Below are 19,912 nucleotides of genomic sequence, written 5' to 3' on the forward strand. Positions count from 1 at the left end.
CACTAAACAAATACTACTAGGGCGCCATCTATTGGACGTTTGGCTTGAAAACGTAAGGTTGCAAAAATGGCAATTGTTAAAAAGAAAAGAATACACTGTATATATATATATATATATATATATATATATATATATATATATATATATATATATATATAGGATTTCACGCAGGGTTTCACGTGACACCACATCTGGTTGTTGTCAGCGCCCGCCTCGAAGAGATGGTCCACAGAGAAGTGTGGCAGGGGCCTGGGGGTATAGCAGCCGGGAAATAGTGCGTAAAATCTGTCCGTGCGTAAACACCAAATTTCATTCAGTATATACAGTATATATATATATATATATATATATATATATATATATACTGTCGACTATATTGGGTAATAGGTCACTATAGGGGTGTTATATTATGTCTAAAGGGCTCTAATAATGTAAAAAAATACATATTTAGATGGTTGTAAAAATATTTTCTATGTCTTATATTGGCTAATAGGAGTGTAAAGGTGACTATAGGGGAGTTATTTCACATCGAGAGGGCTCTGTTAAAACCATTCAGAAAGTCAAACAGGTTTTCCATGTCTTATGTTTTATTTTCTCTTAGTGTGTCTACTATATTGGATAATAGGAGTGTAAAGGTGACTATAGGGGTGTGACTGTATTTCACATCTACAGGGCTCTAATGTTAAAAAACACATTTACAACGTCACAAACAGGTTTCTATGTCTTATATTTTTCTCTTATCATGTGTACTATATTGGGAAATAGGATTGTCAAGGTCAGGTAGTGAGGACAATCAGCGTAGGAAATGGATGGAGGGTAAAGGTGACTATGGGGTGATATTGTCAGAATGCAGCGTGAGCCGGAGCTTGGACCCCAAGGTGCGAGAGTCGACTTTGGTGTGAAAATATTTTATTGCACACCAGTACTAGTACAACAAAAGGATACAAAGTACAAATAAGATAGTAACAAGTCCAACACAAAAAGGCCCAGAAAACTCGCAGGAAAAAGGGTAAGGTCAACTAAGGGAGCTACCAGAAACTGTGGTAGAAAATGTGAAATAACAAAAGGCACTGCGGCAAACAAGGCAGGTGATAATAACAAAAAGAGATAATCACTCTGCAGCAGACTACACTAGGCAGGGATTACAAGGACTAGGCAAAGGCACAGAAGCTAAATAGCAACAGCGAGGACTACAGCAAGGAAGTGGCCTGTGACAGTGCTAAGTTGGCAACAATCTGGCGATGAGTGTGGTGGAGTCTGCCGCTTAAGAGCCACTTCTGACGGGTTGCAGGTGCGTTGATGAGCTCACAGGCGGCGGGAGAGGAGCGCTGCAACACAAGGAAGAAAGGGGGCAGCAGCACGACACAGAATCGTAACAGTTATTTCATGTCTAGAGAGCTCAATAATGTGAAAAAACTTATTCAGGTCATAAACAGTTTTTTTTTAGGTCATGTACACGTTTTCTATGTCTTATGTCTTATTTTTTCTTATTATATCTACTACAGTATATTGGGTAATAGGAGTGTAAAGGTGACCGTAGGGGTCTAAGTTCACATCTAGAGGGCTTTAATCATGTTAATAAAACACATGTGGAAGTTCATAAACAGGTTCTCTATGTCTTATTTTCTCTTATTTCTAATCAAAATAAGAGTGTAAAGGTGACCACAGGGGTGTTATTTCATGTCTTGAAGGCTCTAATTCTGTTGCAAATATATTTAGGTCATAATATTCTATGTATTTTCTCTTATGTCTACTATATTGGGTAATAGGAGTGTAAAGATGACTATAGGGGTGTTATTTCACATTTGATAATAATGGATTACATTTTTTATAGCGATAGTGATGTTAAAACCATATCTAGAAGGTTGTAAACAGGTTTTCTATGTCTTATTTTCTCTTATTATGGCTACTATATTGGGTAACAGGAGTGTAAAGGTGACTATAGGGGTGTTATTTTATGTGTAGAGGGCTCTACATATTTAGAAGGTTGTCAACAGGTTTTCTATCTTATTATGTCGACTATATTGAGTAACATGAAAGTAAACGCGACAATAGGGGTGTTATTTCATGTCCATAGGGCTGTAATGTTAAAAACATAATTAGAACGTCAACGGCGATGAACGAGGGATGACTGTAGTTGCAAATATGATGAATTCAATAGAAACTGTGATAATTTGATTTTGATTTCATTTTTAATCATCCTACTGCCCTAGTAAAAACTGGAACGTTGATTGAGGGCACCAATGACTGCATTTGCTTTGGGCCCCCAAATGACTAAATACGCCCCTGACCTTGACAACACAACCACAGGGATAAAAAGAGTGGCTCTCTGCCGCCGTTTCATTTCATTCTCGTATTTAATCTTTTCAGGACTGTATTTTATATGTTCTTCATGTGTTCTGTGTACAGCGTGAGTGCCCTAAATGGTAATTCAGGGCTACATCCTGACGTACATCGGCGTCGTAGGAAGAGACTTTGTATGCAGACCGGGGACCTCCTGTATGTGCCGTGGCTCAGTAAGGGTCGGGAACCACTGGCTAGGAATAGGATATGTGACACAAGTTACACATCAAATTTTTTCCTTGTGCAATTGAAGCGGGACGCCATGGTATTGTTACAAGCGATGCCGCGGACCAGTCCCTTTAGCGTCTTCTCTGCATCTAAAAAGTCCTGCTGCTGTTGTTGTAGGTTGACTCGACCCTGAGTCAGTGTCTGTAGATCTTCTGCCAATGTGTTGCAGCGCTCAACATTTACATCAATCTGCTTCTGCAGTCCCTTTACAGTTCCTTGCAGTTGCAGACTCTGTATGTCAAGGCAGCAGTTTTTTAGGGAGTTCATTTCAGTCTTCGCCTTGTCATACTGACCCTGCAGTTTACTTTGCTGAGGCTTCAGGCCATTTATGCGGTCTTTCATCCGTTGCTGCTCCTTCAGGACTGTGTCTCGTTCAGTCTTCAGCATGAGCATTTGATCTCGATACTTCTTCATCAGGTCGTCATGCTGCGTCAGAGACGTATTCAGACGCCGCTGGACTTCTTCGGTGGCGTTCAGCCGACTCTTGACCTGATCTAACTTGGAGTTCATCACAAAAAAGCCGGCTGCAACGCAGCCGGACAAAATCAAGAATCCCGTCAAACACCAAACACCTCGATACACGGCCGTCATCCATGATGAGGTGTTCTGTGTCGATCGAAGAGCATCTTCTTCCACTGCAGAACTCTCAGGTAATAAACTGACAGACAGAGAAAGAGAAAATAAACAAGCTTTTAATGTCACTTTTCGTGAAAAATGTAACACTTGAGAGGTCATGGGGGACATTTTCTGCCAGGCAGGTCAAGCATGTGTTGAATAAGCACAGTAGATCCCCGCCTATTTGCGAGTCGACATTCGCACCCCCGCCTATCCAAAGACTTCTCTTCTCTGCTTTAGGTTGTACACAAAGGCATTTGTTTTGTGGTAACCTCAAGTGGTACGATAGCGGTATCTGCAGTGGAAAAAAAGAGTGCTGCAACTATGAATCTCAACAATTTCCAGCAGGAAGACGCTTTGACAAGTTGTGATGTTTTGTACCTGCACATTGTGTAAGTACAGTAGTGTGCACTGAAGCGATTACTGACTGGCAGACCACCGTCCAAGTCTGGACCCAGGCGCTGTCCGATACAGACTTGGACATATAGTCAAGAAATTCTATACCGCTTGTCGTCATCCGGGTCACGAGAGGTGGTGCACACCCTGGACTGGTCACCAGCCAATCGCAGGGCAGAAATCAGAAAGCCTGTGGCGTATACAGTTGGAAGAAAAAGTATGTGAACCCTTTGGAATTTCTTACATTTCTGCTTAAATTAGTCATAAAATGTAGTCTGATTTTCATCTAAATCACAAAAATAAACAAACAGCCTGCTTAAACTCGTACAACACAAACAATTATTTTATTTGATTAATCAATTTGTCCAACGCTACCTTCACATTCAAATCACTCCTTAACCGTGTTGTTATGAGCAATGATGGGTTGCGTTCAAAGACACCACGTCATTTAAGTTAAAGTCACACGTTTTAGGTGTAGATGTATTTTTGGAGCGTATTTAAATGCAGCAATTGTACTTCTGCAGGAGGGGTTAGGCTAGTGAGGTTCGAAAATATCCACTTACTGTGTTTCTTGGTCTTTCTGTTTATTTAGGCCACACATGCATGCTTAATAAAGACGTTCTTGTGATGTTCGGAGTGTCCCTGAACGCACCTCGCGGTGTCTCGTGAAAGTGAGGAAGTGTCATTCCATCCATCCATCCATCCATTCATCCATCTTCTACCGCTTATCTGAGATCGGGTCGCGGGGGCAACAGCCTAAGCAGGGAGGCCCAGATTTTCCTCTCCCCGGCCACTTCGTCCAGCTCCTCCCGGCGGATCCCGTGGCGTTCCCAGGCCAGTTGGGAAACATAGTCTCTCCAAGGTGTCCTGGGTCTTCCCCGAGGCCTTTTACCGGTCGGACTTGCCCTGAACACCTCCCCAGGGAGGCGTCCGGGAGGCATCCTGACCAGATGCCCAAGCCACCTCATCTGGCTCCTCTCAATGCGGAGGAGCAGCGGTTCTACTCCGAGTCTCTCCCGGATGACAGTGCTTCTCACCCTATCTCTAAGGGAGAGCCCAGCCACCCTACGGAGAAAACTCATTTCGGCCGCTTGTACCCGCGATCTTGTCCTTTCGGTCATTAGGGTAAGAACATAGATCGACCAGTAAATTGAGAGCTTTGCCTTTTGGCTTAGCTCTCTCTTCACCACAACAGACCGATGTAGAGTCTGCATCACTGCAGATGCCGCACCTATTCGCTGATCGATCTTGCGTTCCATCCTTCCCTCACTCGTGAATAAGACCCCAAGGTACCTAAACTCCTCCACTTGGGGCAGGATCTCATCCCCGACCTGGAGATGGCATTCCACCCTTTTCCGGGCGAGAACCATGGACTCGGACTTGGAGGTGCTGATTCTCATCCTGGCCGCTTCGCACTCGGCTGCGAACCGATCAAGTGAAAGTTGAAGTTCCACAACCAGGACGAAAACTACACTGCTCCTCCTGAATCCGAGATTCAACTATCCGGCGGATCCTCCTCTGCAGAACCCCTGAATAGACCTTACCAGGGAGGCTGAGGAGTGTGATTCCACGATAGTTGGAACACACCCTCCGGTCCCCCTTCTTAAAAAGGGGAACCACCACCCTGGTCTGCCAATCCAGAGGCACTGCCCCCAATGTCCACGCGATGCTGCAGAGTCGTGTCAACCAAGACATGCCTACAGCATCCATGGCCTTAAGGAACTCCGGGCGGATCTCATCCACCCCCGGGGCTCTGCCACCGAGGAGCTTTTTGACAACCTCGACAACCTCAGCCCCAGAGATAGGAGAGCCCACCGTGGAGTCCCCAGGCTCTGCTTCCTCATAGGAAGACGTGTCGGTGGGATTGAGGAGGTCTTCGAAGTATTCTTTCCACAGATCCACAACATCCCGAGTTGAGGTCAGCAGCACACCATCCCCACTATACACGGTGTTGACTGTGCACTGCTTCCCCCTCCTGAAACGCCAAATGGTGGTCCAGAATCTCTTCGAAGCCGTCCGGAAGTCGTTCTCCATGGCTTCTCCGAACTCCTCCCATGTCCGAGGTTTTGCCTCAGCGACTGCCAGAGCCGCAGACCGCTTGGCCTGCCGATACCTGTCAGCTGCTTCCGGAGTCCCATGAGCCAAAAAGGCTCGATAGGACTCCTTCATCTTGACGGCATCCCTCACCACTGGTGTCCACCAACGGGTTCTGGGATTACCGCCACGACAGGCACCAACCACCTTACGGCCACAGCTCCGATCAGCTGCCTCGACAATAGAGGCACGGAACATGGCCCATTCAGACTCAATGTCCACCACCTCCCTTGGAACATGGTCGAATCTCTCCCGGAGGTGGGAGTTGAAACTCCTTCTGACAGGGGACTCTGCCAGTCGTTCCCAGCAGACCCTCACAATGCGTTTGGGCCTGCCAGGTCTGACCGGCATCCTCCCCCACCATCGGAGCCAACTTACCACCAGGTGGTGATCAGTTGACAGCTCCGCCCCTCTCTTCACCCGAGTGTCCAAAACATATGGCCGCAAGTCCGATGATGCGACCACAAAGTCAATCATGGAAGTGCGGCCTAGGGTGTCCTGGTGCCAAGTGCACATGTGGGCACCCTTATGCTTGAACATTGTGTTTGTTATCGACAATCTGTGACGAGCACAGAAGTCCAATAACAAAGCACCGCTCGGGTTCAGATCAGGGGGGCCGTTCCTCCCAATCACGCCTCTCCAGGTCTCACTGTCGCTGCCAACGTGAGCATTGAAGTCCCCCAGCAGAACAAGGGAATCGCCTGAGGGAGCACTCTCCAGTACTTCCTCTAGAGACTCCAAAAAAGGTGTGTATTCTGAACTGCTGTTTGGCGCATAAGCACAAACAACAGTCAGGACCCGTCCCCCCACTCGAAGGCGGAGGGAAACTACCCTCTCGTTCACCAGGTTAGACTCCAACATGCCGGCCACAAGCCGGGGCGCAACAAGAATTGCCACCCCTGCCCGTCGCCTCTCACTGCTGGCAACGCCAGAGTGGAACAAGGTCCAACCCCTCTCAAGAGGACTGGTTACAGAGCCCTTGCTGTGCGTTGAGGTGAGTCCGACTATATCTAGCCGGAACTTCTCAACCTCATGCACCAGCTCAGGCTCTTTCCCTACCAGAGAGGTGACATTCCATGTCCCTAGAGCTAGTTTCTGTAGCTGAGGATTGGACCGCCAAGGTCCCCGCCTTCGGCTGTCACCCAGCTCACTCTGCACCCGACCCCTTTGGCCCCTCCCATGAGTGGTGAGCTCATTGGAGGGGGGACCCATGTTGTCTCTTCGGGCTGTGCCCGGCCGGGCCCCATGAGTGTCATTCCAGAGTTGGAGATACATATGTGGTGTTGGAATAGCACTGCTGCTGATGTGTTTAGGTTAGGATAAAGTTATCTATGTGACTGCCTGGGGGCACTCCGTCTGCCGTCACAACAAAGAGGTGTGGCTTGACGTGCGTTAGTAATATGTACATATTGACAGGACAGGCAGGAAAAAGTAAGTGAATTTGGATTTAATAACTGGTTGAGCCTCCTTTGGCAGCAAAAATCTCAACCAGACGTTTCCTGTAGCTGCAGATCAGACGTGCACAAACATCAGGATGCATTTTGGACCATTCCTCTTCAGCAAGGTTCTGGTGTGAACGGCTCTCTTCAGGTCATGCCAAAGCATCTCAATCAGGTTGAGACAAAAGACGTTTGCTTATACTGGTAATATTATGAGAAACAAAATATGGATGTCATTTTTAGAAAATCAGGTTGGGGGAAAAAGTGTACCCCGCCTCTCGCCCGAAGTCAGCTGGGATAGGCTCCAGCATACCCCTGCGACCCTAATGAGGATAAGCGGCCTTGAAAACGGATGGATGGATGGATGGATGGATGGATGGATGGATGGATGGATGGAGGTTGGGGAAAAAGTTATAATGTTGCGAGAATGAAGACCAAATATTGTGGGAATAAAGTCAGAACATTTCCCTTGCTGGAAAAATGTTTGGACACCCCTGCGCTCGCCTAGTAGACTGAAATTAAAGTTATAATAATAATAATAATATCCGTATATAACAGTGTGAAAGTCTCACCTATATTCAATGCTCTCAGCACCGACAGGCTGTTGTTGTTCCTCACTCTCCATCTCACTCCTGGAAATCACACAACAAAGCGCATTCATATTCATGCAATAATTCAACTCCATGCTCCTAAAATGTTTTGGGGTTTTTTGTGAGCCCACATGAACAAAGTTATTGTGTGTATGTCTCACCTCAGCTGTAATTTTAGAAGAATAAAGTCAACTACGAAGAGAAAAAAAGTTTTAATCTAAGGAGGAAAAAGTCCTCATTTTACAACAGTAACGTCGCAATATTATGAGAAAAAAATAAAACGAAAAAACGAGAAAAAAACTCGCAATTTTGGTCCCGACCAGGCTATGTCCAGGCTTTCAGCTTAAATTTGGTGATGAAAGTGCTACCGTTTCACTGTTTAACCACTTCGGAGATGGCGTCACCATTTATTGAGAACCTACGGAGCCCCACAGGGCACATGGAGAAATAAAAATTATATATAAAAAAAAAAAAATCGCGCTGCTAGCATTCCCTGATGAGGCCGGTCACGATTTTTGCTGATCGCTAATTGTGCTAGAAATGATCGTTGATAATCGATATTATCGACAACATATTTTAAGGCCATTTTTAAATTAAATCTATGGCATAGAATTTATGCCGTATAAACATATTGAATGTTTTTTGTTTTTTTTTGCAGTGTAGCGAACGACTCGGTCTGCGAGCGCACACCATTTTGCACTATTTTGTTTATATTTACTTTGCCAACCAGACGCCTCACTAAGCATTGACTGTGGGGACAAAGGCTCTGCTACACCTCCCATCTGAAGTTTTCTTTCCCAGTTAGGAAAATCAGACAGGATGGGTGTGGTTGAGGCGTGCATGCAAGTTGGTCGTGTTCCCCTTCTTCGTCACTACTTTCGAACAAGCGGTTCGTCGGTGTTCATGCGCTCACCTTGTTCATTCTGTTTAAAACCCAAAATATTCCCACATTGGGGCTGTCAGCTGTGGCATTCGCAGTCTTCTGTGCCTCCATTCATGTCAGCGTATGCTGGCTCACGAGGCTATCCACTCACTACCAGGGATCGCTTCATTTTTGCGCGGAAGTCGAATATTATGATGTCAAACGCCCCCCTTTTATATGAACGTGCGCTGAGCACAAAGCTGAGAACCGGACTTGACAGTTGAGAACCACCTCTGCAGTTCCATTTAGCTTTGTTTGATGAACTTAGGTTTTGTTGAGCTGCATCTTGAGCACAAAGCCTGGGTTGGATGAGCCTGGCACCAGGACACCCGAGGCCACAGGTCCACGATCGTCTTTGTAGTCATATCATCAGAACTGCGTCGGCATGTTCTGGATATGTGGGTGAAGAGAGGCCTGAGCTGTCAACTGATCACCACCTGGTGATGAGTCAGATTCGGTGGCAGGGGGAGGACACCAGAAAGACCTGGGAGATCCAAGCGTGGAGTGAGGGTGTGCTGAGAATGTCTGGCAGAGTCTCCCGTTCGTCGAATCTTCAACTTTCACCTCTGACAGAGCTTCACCTTCATCCCGGGGGAGGGCGAGGATATCGAGTCCGAATGGGCGGCCGTAAGGTGGTCTGTGCCAGTGATGATGGCAAAACCTGAACCCGACGGTGAACACCAGAGGTCAGGGCTGCCGTCAAGCTGAAGAAGGAGTCCTACCGAGCATGGAAGGCTTTTGGAGCTCCTGAAGCAGCTGACAGGTACCGGCAGGCCAAGCAGCATGCGGCTTTGCCGATGGTCGAGGCAAAAACTCTGGTGTGGGAAAAATTCGTTGAGGCCATGGAGTACGAGTTTTGGTCGGCCTCGAAGAGGTTCTGACAAACTGTCCAACGCTCCACAAAGGGGAAGCAGTGCTCGGTCCACACTGTTTGCAATGGGGCCAGAAGCCTGCTGTCCCCGACTTAGGATATATTCGGACGGTGGAAGAAATATTTTGAGGCCCTTCTCAATCCCACTGACATACCTTCCATAGAGGAAGCAGAGTCTGAGGACATCGATGCGGACAGTTCCAACACCGTAGCTGACGTCACGGAACACTGGACCAGCTCTACACCCTTGCAAGGGTACTGGAGGGTACATGGGCGTTTGCCCAACCAGTCTACATGTGCTTTGTGGACTTGGAAAAGGCATTCAACCACATCCCCTGCGGTGCTCCAGAAGTACAGAATTGGTGGCGCCCTACTCCGTACCATTCGGTCCTTGTACAACCAAAGCAGAAGTCTGGTTGGCATTGCCAGCAGCCTGTTTCCAGCTTTGGCCTCCACCAAGGTTGCCCTTTGTCACCGATTCTGTTTATAATTTTCATGGACAGAATTTCGAGGTGCAGCCAAGGCGTCGAGGGAGTCCACTTTGGAGGCCTTAGGATCTCGTCTCTGCTATTCGCAGATGATGTGATCCTGATGGCCTCGTCGGGGTGTGACCTTCAGCGTTTACTGGGGCCGAGAAGTAAAGTATCTCGGGGTCTTGTTTACCAGTGAAGGAAGTTTGGAGCATGAGGTCGACAGACAGATCGGCAAAGCGTCTGCAGTAATGCGGTCGCTGTACCGGACCGTCGTGGTGAAGAGAGAGCTGAGCCGGAAGGCAAAGCTCTCAATTTACCGGCCAATCTATATTTCTAACCTTGAGAAAAAGTTTAAATAGCTCGAAAATTACAAAAAACAACAACAGTAGAAATGGATAAAAATTTAAAAAGCTGAAATTTTCCGAAAATAAAGTCAAACTATCAATAGGAAAAAAGTCTCAATTTTAATAAAAATCATGTCATTTTAGTAGCATAGTAAGTAAATAAATAGTAAATTAAAAGTTTTTGGTTTTTTTTAAGTCATAATATTATCAGAAACAAACAAAACAAGTAGTCATTTTGGGAAGATTAGGATGGTTTATAATTATAACAAGTTATAACATCGGAATGAAGCCATAATATTAAAAAACTAATACATTTCAAAATGGGAGGAATAAAGGAGCAAAAATCGAAGTGGATGCTAATAATCGGGTTTTTTTCACCTACAGTATTTTTCACCTACAGTACTTCACAAAGCTGAGATGCAGTTGCAGCATTGGTGAGCGGATAGCACCAAATCTGGTACGAGATATATCAGGATATGTCAGAAATATCAGAGATATATCAGAGATATACTGTATATAACAGACATATCAGGAGGAGTTAGCACTTATCAGGAGGCGTTAGCTCCTGTGGCGGTCCAAAATTAATTGTGGCGGGCCCGCCGCAACACAATCGAATGAAGGCGTTAGGGTTACGGACCTTTCAAAAAGCTGACTTCAACCCAACTCATACATTTTCCATGTAAATGAAATTATATTGTAAATTATATTATATTACATGATATATTATATTGCAGAGGCTCTGAGGGGGCTGATGGGTTATAAAACAAATACCACAGACCTTAGCTTATTTTGTTATTACGATCCCAAATTTGGTCACAGACATCCGCCATCCGTCCCAAACAGGAAGTGACGTTCTAAATTGTAACACTAAGGACATAATTTCTCAGATTCAGTGGCTGTTAAACCTCAATGGTGACACTCTGATCAGGAATGACATTAGATACTACAACTTTTAGGAGGTAAAAAGTCCAAACTGTGATTAAAATGTAACGCAAAAAATGTGTCGCAAATGTATCGTTCTTGACGCTTCAAATTAAGAGCGGCACATTCGTAGAGTTTCTGACATTACAATGTTTACGAGCAGTGCACACAAGCGAAAGAATCAGATGCATGGCCAATGAATGTATTTCCGATCGAAGAGATGTGTTTACAGCAACACTAGCTAGGAGCGGAAGTTAGCGCTTCTATTTTGAAACGACGCGCCGTACAGCCATCACAGATCATTGAAAACGTGTTCCTTTAGTTACAATATCACTTTATATCTCTACAATTGTGCGGCAAGTGATGCGCAAATGCTGAAGATGGCAATTAAATGGTGCATTTCCAACCTATTTTTGCTCTGTGGAGGCAAGCTGTTACCGGAGGTGTTGTTCGCCTGCACTAACCGTCCTCCTTTTTTTTTTTCACTAACCGTCCTCCGTCTCTTCCAATTTACTCATGGTGACGTCATCTTATGCCGTCTCTCCATATAATTTTTAGTGTGTCTAATTTCCCATTATGGGGGAAAAAATTAGGGTGTGTTCAGTATTTACACTTGACGAAGTATACTGAGCCCACTGCGTACTTAGTTGCTAAACACAGCCTTGGCCACCACGCCGCACGTCAGTCTCGGCTGCAGACCAACGATTCACCGAAAAGAGGTGAAGCAGTTTAAGGAGGGAGAGCCGGACGGATCGATCCAATTACCGATCGTGTTCATACCAAACAGCAAATTCAACCCGCCTAAGTTGACTATCCAGGAGTTCATTTCAACACTTTGAAAGTGACCCCTGTGGTTGACGCTACAAAGTGATATTTGAACACTATTAACACCACTGTAGACTTAATATAGTCAAAATGTAACACTCACCCATGTCTCGCTTTTTTAAAAACATTAGTATAAAGTCAAATTAATTCTTCCAAAAGTTATTCATTAATGCTTATAGCAGGGGTGTCCAAAGTGCAGCCCGGGTGGCATTTGCAGCCCGCAAATGTTTTTTTTTTTATTATTGGCCCACAGCACATTCTATTTACCACAAACCCCCCCAGTAAAAATGGAAAAATCAGCTGTAATTTTACAAGAATATAGCAAAAATATTAACAGAGAAAAGTTGTCATCTACCGAGAACGTCATCATTTTGTTTAACGTCATTTTAGTAGCATAAAGTTGAAATATGAAATAAATATTTGAATATACTATATATATATATGATGAAAAGAGAAAACAATAAATAAAGTTGTAATGTTTGGCAAAATACATTGCAGAAAAAGTTATGATACAAGAATAAAGTTAAAATATTATGGGAATAAAGTCATAATTACGCCCCCGCAAAAAATTACAAGAAGAGAAGTTGTATTCCAATGAGAAAAAAGCCACCATTTTAGGAGAATAAACTCATAATATGATGAAACAATATCATTTTAGAAGCGTAGAGTTGAAATATTGAAGAATTTTTTTTATAATTTTCAAGTCGCTTGAGAAACTAAACAAAATAAAGTTGTCATTTTTGTAATATTAGGTTGAGGAAAAAATATATCATATTACAGGAATAAAGTCAAAGTATTACGAGAAAAGAATTAAGAAATAAAAAACCAGCAAAAATGGAAAAAAGAGCAAAGGGTGAAATTGATACTAATAATACGGTTTTTGACCTGTATCACAAAGCTAGGATGGTGTTTTTCTAACTTTTTAGCATATCTACAAGTGTTGCTGTACAAAATAACAGTGTCCTGTGTATCCTTTCATTTGTGGCCCTCAAAGGACAAGGTTTGGACACCCCTGTCTTATAGTGTCATTGAATTACTCTAAAAGAAGTTGCATCATTAACACTAAATAAGTGTTAATATAAGACTGTAAAAATGCTAAATATCTAAAATATGAGACATACAAATTGATGGCTTCATACATTTATTTTTTTTAATGAACAGGCAGTAGCTTAAAGGAAAACTGCACTTTTTAAAAAAATTTGCCCGTCATCCACAATCCTTATGTGAGTTATGAACCCACATCTGTCGCTTTTCTGCGCATCCTAAAGAGAGAAAAACAGCTAGCATGAGGCGGCTAACAATGCATGTAAAGCGAAGCCCTCTAAAAAACCCTCCAAAAATCACCAACAATGTTCCGTTTACATAATGTGACCAAGCTATAGCAATATTGTTATTGTAGGCGCGCTAACACCGAAGAACTACTTTTCCTGCGTAGTGACACAACGAGGGGTAACGTAAGCGACGTTTGAGTTTGAATTGAATTTGCCAGCTCCACGGGGAGCGCAAGTCTTGCGCTGAAAGATACAGCCGTCCCACCAGTCGGCATCCCAGGGAGAGCAGACATTGTAAGTGGCTGTTTTATTGTGGTTTTATTTTGTCAATGAAACATAACATTTAGCACTAGTGCTGCATGCTAACACAATGAGACTGGCTTAGTGTTTCACTATAGCTAGCTATTCTCTGCCTGGGGGTGACTGCGGCGGCTCTCGCAAAGTCTGCCGTGATTAGTGGTAGCAAACACCCTTTCTATGCAGCTGTTGTTGATGGAAGTAGCGTTTGTTGCAATGGGCTCTGTCAAAGTTTCGGTAACGCTTAAAGAAAAACTGCACTTTCTTTTGGAATTTTGCCCATCATCCACAATCCTTATGAGAGACATGAACACACGTCTTTCTCTTTTCTGTGCATTCCAAATATTGAAAAACCGCTAGCATGAGGCAGCTAATAGTGCAATCTAATGGGATTTCTATTCCACTTCTTAAAACACCTCTAAAAACTCTCCAACAACGAAAAACAGCATTTTTTTCCCCCTCAAATTCCCCAAAATGCAGTTTCCTTTATTTAAATTTTGCTCATCACCCACAATCCTTATATGAGACATGAACACACGAGGAAGCAAATCATGCAACGTAATGGGGTTCACCTTTTCCGCCTATAAAGCCCTCTAAAAAAAAAAAAAACCTCCAAAGGACACCAACTATGCTCAATTTACACGACGTGACCTGCATGTTAACCAAGTAGGAGGTTTTACATAACGTGACCTGCATGTTAACCAAGTAGGAGCTAACACCGAAGAACTACTTTTCTGGCATAGTGACACAGCGCCCCGTTCACAACGCCTCAGGCCACTACCGAGAGGAAATGGGCCCACTCCAAAACAACGCAATAGGACACAATCTGTACTGACTGGGAAACAAGAACAGGCATATGAACAACTACAAATAAACTATCTGGAAAGTATTAGCTCACATTCCATGTTTTGTTTGTACACGGCGAGATGTATCACAATCAATATCATGGTGACTTACTGGGTGGACAGTTGTTCGCCTGGTTCAGTTGGCCTGGGGTGTCTTTTCCAGTTGATTTTGGGTAAGTGGAAAAAAAATTCTACCACCGCAGGGCTCCTTAGCGCTAACAATTCTTTGTTTGTTGTGATGCAGTCTCTTCGAGCAGTGTCCTCCTGGCTATATACACAAAGCCTTTCCATGGATGGTAACAACACTCGATTTCTGTTGGCATGGCTTGGCAATCCCCGCATTTACACCACCAAGTCCGGACTCTCTCAGCCCCCGTCTGCTCCGACGTTTCACACTCTCTTCTTGCACATTTAGCTTCTAAAACATTAACTAATCCTCCGTATATTCAGGCTAAAAAAACACGTTTCCGGATCCCCATTTGTCCAAAAGTAGTCGTCGGCAGCGGCGGCTCTCACAGTCTGCCATGATTAGTGGTAGCAAACACGGGCACGCGCTTTCTATGCTGGTGTTGACGCAAGTAGCGTTCGTTGCTGTGAGCTGTGTGAAATCAATGCGCCCAGAAAGGAAGTTGCGGAAATGCTTAAAATGACCAAAATACAGCAACACGCTGAAAGTATCACATGTTGTCATGGATGTGCCTGTTACTGCATGGTCACACCATGTATAGAAAAGGACAAAACGTTGTTGGAGGGTTTTTTTTCGAGGGCTTTATAGTCAAAATAGATGCGTTCCATTACGTGCATTGTTAGCTGCCTCATGCTACCTGTTTTTCTCTCTTTAGAACACACAGAAAAAGGGAAAGACATGTGTGTTCATGTTTCACATAAGGATTGTGGAGAATGGACAAATTTCCCAAAAGGAACGATGTTTCTCCTTCCGGGTGTAAGGAGAAACATCGTTCCTGGGATTGTCTACAAATGTTAGCCATTGGTCCTGGAGGAAAAAGGGTAATTTACTTTCCACTGACAGTACAGTGAGCCGATCCTCCGCTGCGCCATAATCCTCTAATTCCTTTAAATCTGCTAGAGCCTTTTCTATCTTTTTGATGAGTTCAATGACTTGCCTTGGGTTGTTCGCCTTGACGGGAGGTTGATCCTGTAACTCCCTCAAGAGCTCATTGCCGGGGGATTGTTTGTTTCCGTACTTGTCCTCAAGGACTCTGAATATGTCTTCGGCAGTACTGTAGGACATTAATCCAAGGTCTTTTACTATGGTCTTGTCTATGCTGTCTATTAACTGAGCTTTCAAGACTTGCGGGGTTGATTGTTTTTGCAGTGAAGTCCAATCTTCCTTCCATCTGTAGAAGTCTCTGCTGCCACCGCTGAACGTGGTTAGACAAGTTGCTTTAACCTTTGCGGACTGGGCCGGTGGTTCCACCAAACCGTCTTTAAATTGGGATTTCTTATGCATCAGGTCACTTTTAGTCTCTTGGAGAGTTTCGACCCTTGCTCTTAGTTCCTTCATCTCGTCCTGTGGTACCCACCTTTCCCACTCTGAGATAGCTTGCGTTGCTTCAGTCACCTCTTCTTCCAGGTTGTCCAGGTACGAGTTGTAGTCATCATGATTGACGTCCGCAGGGGACAGCCGTTTAACGATGTCGCATTCCCTTTCAGCCATTTGAATGACAGATATAAGGCTATGCTTCATGTATCTCTTCAGACTGGTCCGAACGAGTTCCTCGGTTTTCTCGAGCCTTACTTTTACTTTTCCGACGTCGTCTTCCACGTGCTCGATATGCACCGCGCTCTCTTTTCTATCAGCAGCTTCGGTTTCGCGGAGTCCAGTCTTGTAGTCCTCACTTCTGTCACTTACCATGCAAAAGTATTTGAAGAGTGTAGCAAATTCGTCTCGGAGCTCTTCCTCCGTCATCATGTCGGCCATTGCGTGAATGACGTTAAATTTCTTTGTGAAGCAGCCTTTTGAAGCAGCGCGTTTCCTTTTAAGCAACGTGAGCTCTGGTACTTGATTCTCCATTTTGATTGAGGTCTCAGCGCTGTCAGCAACTTCTTTTGGAACATTTAAGGAATTTATTTTCCATTTCTTTTCTGATCAACTGTTGCCATCCAACAACTGCGCCATGGTTATCAACTGTTCCGTTGGTTTTTGAGTTCTTTTGGACTTAGGCCAGCCTGCACTTGAAAAGGTGGAGAAGATCGTCGAGGACGCTCTATCAACTCGACTCCAGTAGACCTTCTTGAGTTTTATTTCACACGTGATTTACGGGAGCTTGTCAGGTTAAGTTGCTAACCTTTGAATCAAAGAGGAATAGCATCAAATTACTACTCGGACTAAACACAATTGCATCTTGTTGTTACATTCCAGTGGTCTCTCTGGTCTTTTCTCGTTAGAATGATTTGAGTGGTGGCGGCTCTTTGTCAATTTCTAAATCTACCAATGATTTACTTTGTACAACCACCTAGCATTATGTAATGCATGTCATCAAACAGTCTTACATCATATTCGTATCAGGGATTTGAAAGACATGCACTTTTAGCATCATGACCATCATGAGAATTGTCATACTCTTTGATGAGGACACCTACAGTTATGTACAGTCATGTGATGCTTATTTGTAACCATATTAGACAAATTTGACAGAACACCTCCCACTTGTACTATTTTTTATGGGTTCTCCAACCTTCAAATTGGGAATGGCCTGGCTTTCTCCTGGCTTTCCCTAGTAAAAGTGCGTTGGCTCCTGCTCCGGCCTTCCCCCCTGCTGTGGATGACCTTCCCCTGCTGACCGCCCAGGGGAGAGCGCCAGTTCGATCAGCTTTGCCTCCGCCGCCTGCACAACCCCTTCCCACCACTGGTACTATCTTCCCTAGTGCTGCTGGGCACCCACAGTGGGCCCGGAGAGGGAGATGATCTGCTTATCACACTCTTCCTGGTCAGTGGGTCTCTCAGTAGAGTCTCTCATTGTAATCCCCGTACGTAAGCGGCGGTCAAATCTGACACCGTCCGTGCATGTGAGCTCCGTTAGGAGCGTCAGTGAGGACTTCCCTGAAAATGCAGCTTTTTCATTGGCTAATCGGGTGTATTTAAATTCGTATAGATGTTGGTTGGGTAGATTAGGTCTTCCTCTTCAATTGTGTATCCCATTTATACTTTAACCACATCGTCCATAGGACTGCTTCGAAAGCGAAGTCCCAAGTTACACCCTTTGGATGGATCGGCGCTTCAGGACAAGGTAGACGGTATGAAGGATATAAATGCACTTCAACTCATTCACCCCTTCACTACCGGCCATTTTAGACCGTTTTGACTGATCTTTGAAGGCACACAGAATATTGTGTTCTATGGCTACATAAACATGGAACTTACGAAAAGAAAGATTCGACTCCCGTCTTTCAGGACAAAAAAAAGTTTTGTTTCTACTTTTTTTCGTTCTTTAGTAATCAGCAGTACAACATAGGTAAGTTTCAGGAAAATGCCAGTTCCCGACTAAAAAAGGGTGAAAACCAGCTTCTTGTGACATAAATATTTTCTGCTTTTGTGACAGATCAAATCTAAACAACCATACCAACATAAACAACACAAAAAGGGTTGTTTTATATCAAAATAACCATTTATGAACAAATATAACACCATTAACTATTTACAATTTTCACATTTGGAACCGAGCTATGCGTGCGTGTGCTTGCGTTAAAATTTCCCTACAATGCGTAACTTTCTGTACGCTACACCAGTGGTCCCCAAACCCCAGGCCGCGGCCCGGTATCGGGCCGCACAGGAAGAAAAAATAATTTCCATTATTTCATTTTTTTTAGGTTTTATTTGAAAAGTGTCTGGATTCTCTCTGTTACATCCGTCTCACTTGACGCATGTCCATTGTGCGTGTGCTAACTTGATCTCATGCCGCACAGATAGACTACTACTGTATTTTTAGCATTTTTCTTTCACCTCATATTTGGTATCAAATGCTGATACTATGTGGGAATGCATAAAGGTAAGTTTTGATGACTTATTGAGTGCTAATGTGCACATTTGTCTCAAGTTAATTCATGCTAGCCCATGGAAAAACTTGGTTGGAACTTGAACTGGTGGATGGTGGGTCGGCATTCATTTTGTACTTTTAATTTGATGTTAGTCATGTTAGTCATAAGATAAATTAGATCGCTATAATGTACGAAAAAATATTGTATTTAATATACTGTACAAAGCGGTGGGTGCATATGCGGTGTGGGCTCACCTAGCTGGGGGGCGGGTCAGAGGCAGTATCGTGTGCCACGAGGACGGGAGGTATTTCACAACGTCACGAAAAGCTGCAACTTGAAAAGCGAGCGTTTGAGCGCCTCTCGTGCCTCAAAAACAGGTTCCTCTTGTCTCGTGAACAGGCTCTGGGGACCCGTATTACTGAGAGAACATCACGTAAATGTCACTTTTGCATAATTGAGGATCTTTAACTTGTATTTGGTCGGAAAGACCAAAACAAGTAAGCGAAATGATGCTGATTCACCACAAGGTGTCAGCAGAGCTCCGTCATCAGACCGAGTTATTTTGTTTGTTTGTTTTCACAGCAGGGGTGTCCAAACAGTGAAAAGTAAAAAGATGCAAGGGCCAATTTGATATTTTGTAAAGCAATTATATTTCAAGAAAAAGCTGCCCGTCGTCTTTGTGATATCTGTGAAAATCCTATTATTAGTATCAACTTTGCTTTTTACAACTTTTCTTTTTGTAATATTATAACTTTTTCCCGACGCTAATTTTCCACAAATAGCAACTTTATTTAGTTTTGTTTCTTATAATATGACATCTACAAATAATTTACGCATATTTTTGTCAACTACTTCAACTTTATGCTACTTAAATGATGCTATCTTTCTTCATAATAGTGTGATTTTATTCTTGTAAAATTCAGATTAATTTTCAAATAAAAATACGACATACAACTTTTTTCCTCATAATATTTTGACTTTATTCTAGTAACATTACAGTTGTTGTTTTTCCATTTCTGTTGTAGTTTAAATTTTTTTTTTTTCAAACTACTTTAAATTATCCTCTCGTAATATTAGGACTTTATTCCACAATATTGGAACTTTTTCGCCAACCCTAATTTTCCAAAAATTACAACTTTATTTGTTGTTTTATTTGTTTTTCATAATATGACAACTTAAAAAAACACCCCTATTATTACCCTTATTATTTTTCTTTAATATTTCAAATATCACGACTTTTACTCATCAGACGACAACTTTATTTTCTTTATATTTTGACTTTATTGTTGTAAAATTTTACTTGTTTTGCTTTGCTAAATTATACACAATATTTTTAGAATGTGCCACATGGCAGTAAAACATACAGCCGTGGCTGCACATGGCCCCAAAGCCGCACTTTGGACACCCTGTGCTAAAGAAATGTATACAATTTGAGGATG

General features: G+C 43.5%; 1 protein-coding gene across 1 annotated transcript; it reads right to left on the bottom strand.

Moving 5' to 3' along the window:
• Positions 1–950: 950 nt before the first annotated feature.
• Positions 951–18,797, bottom strand: LOC129179978 (uncharacterized). The gene is made up of 3 exons (XM_054773904.1): positions 18,728–18,797; positions 7,688–7,747; positions 951–3,229 (listed from the first exon to the last, which is right to left on the bottom strand). Exons 2-3 carry the CDS (start codon positions 7,738–7,740, stop codon positions 2,563–2,565), a joined length of 720 nt encoding a protein of 239 aa, XP_054629879.1. The 5' UTR covers positions 7,741–7,747; positions 18,728–18,797; the 3' UTR covers positions 951–2,562.
• Between the last annotated feature and the right edge of the window lie 1,115 nt (positions 18,798–19,912).

Source organism: Dunckerocampus dactyliophorus, chromosome 4 (assembly GCF_027744805.1).
Source record: "Dunckerocampus dactyliophorus isolate RoL2022-P2 chromosome 4, RoL_Ddac_1.1, whole genome shotgun sequence".
NCBI lineage: Eukaryota > Metazoa > Chordata > Actinopteri > Syngnathiformes > Syngnathidae > Dunckerocampus > Dunckerocampus dactyliophorus.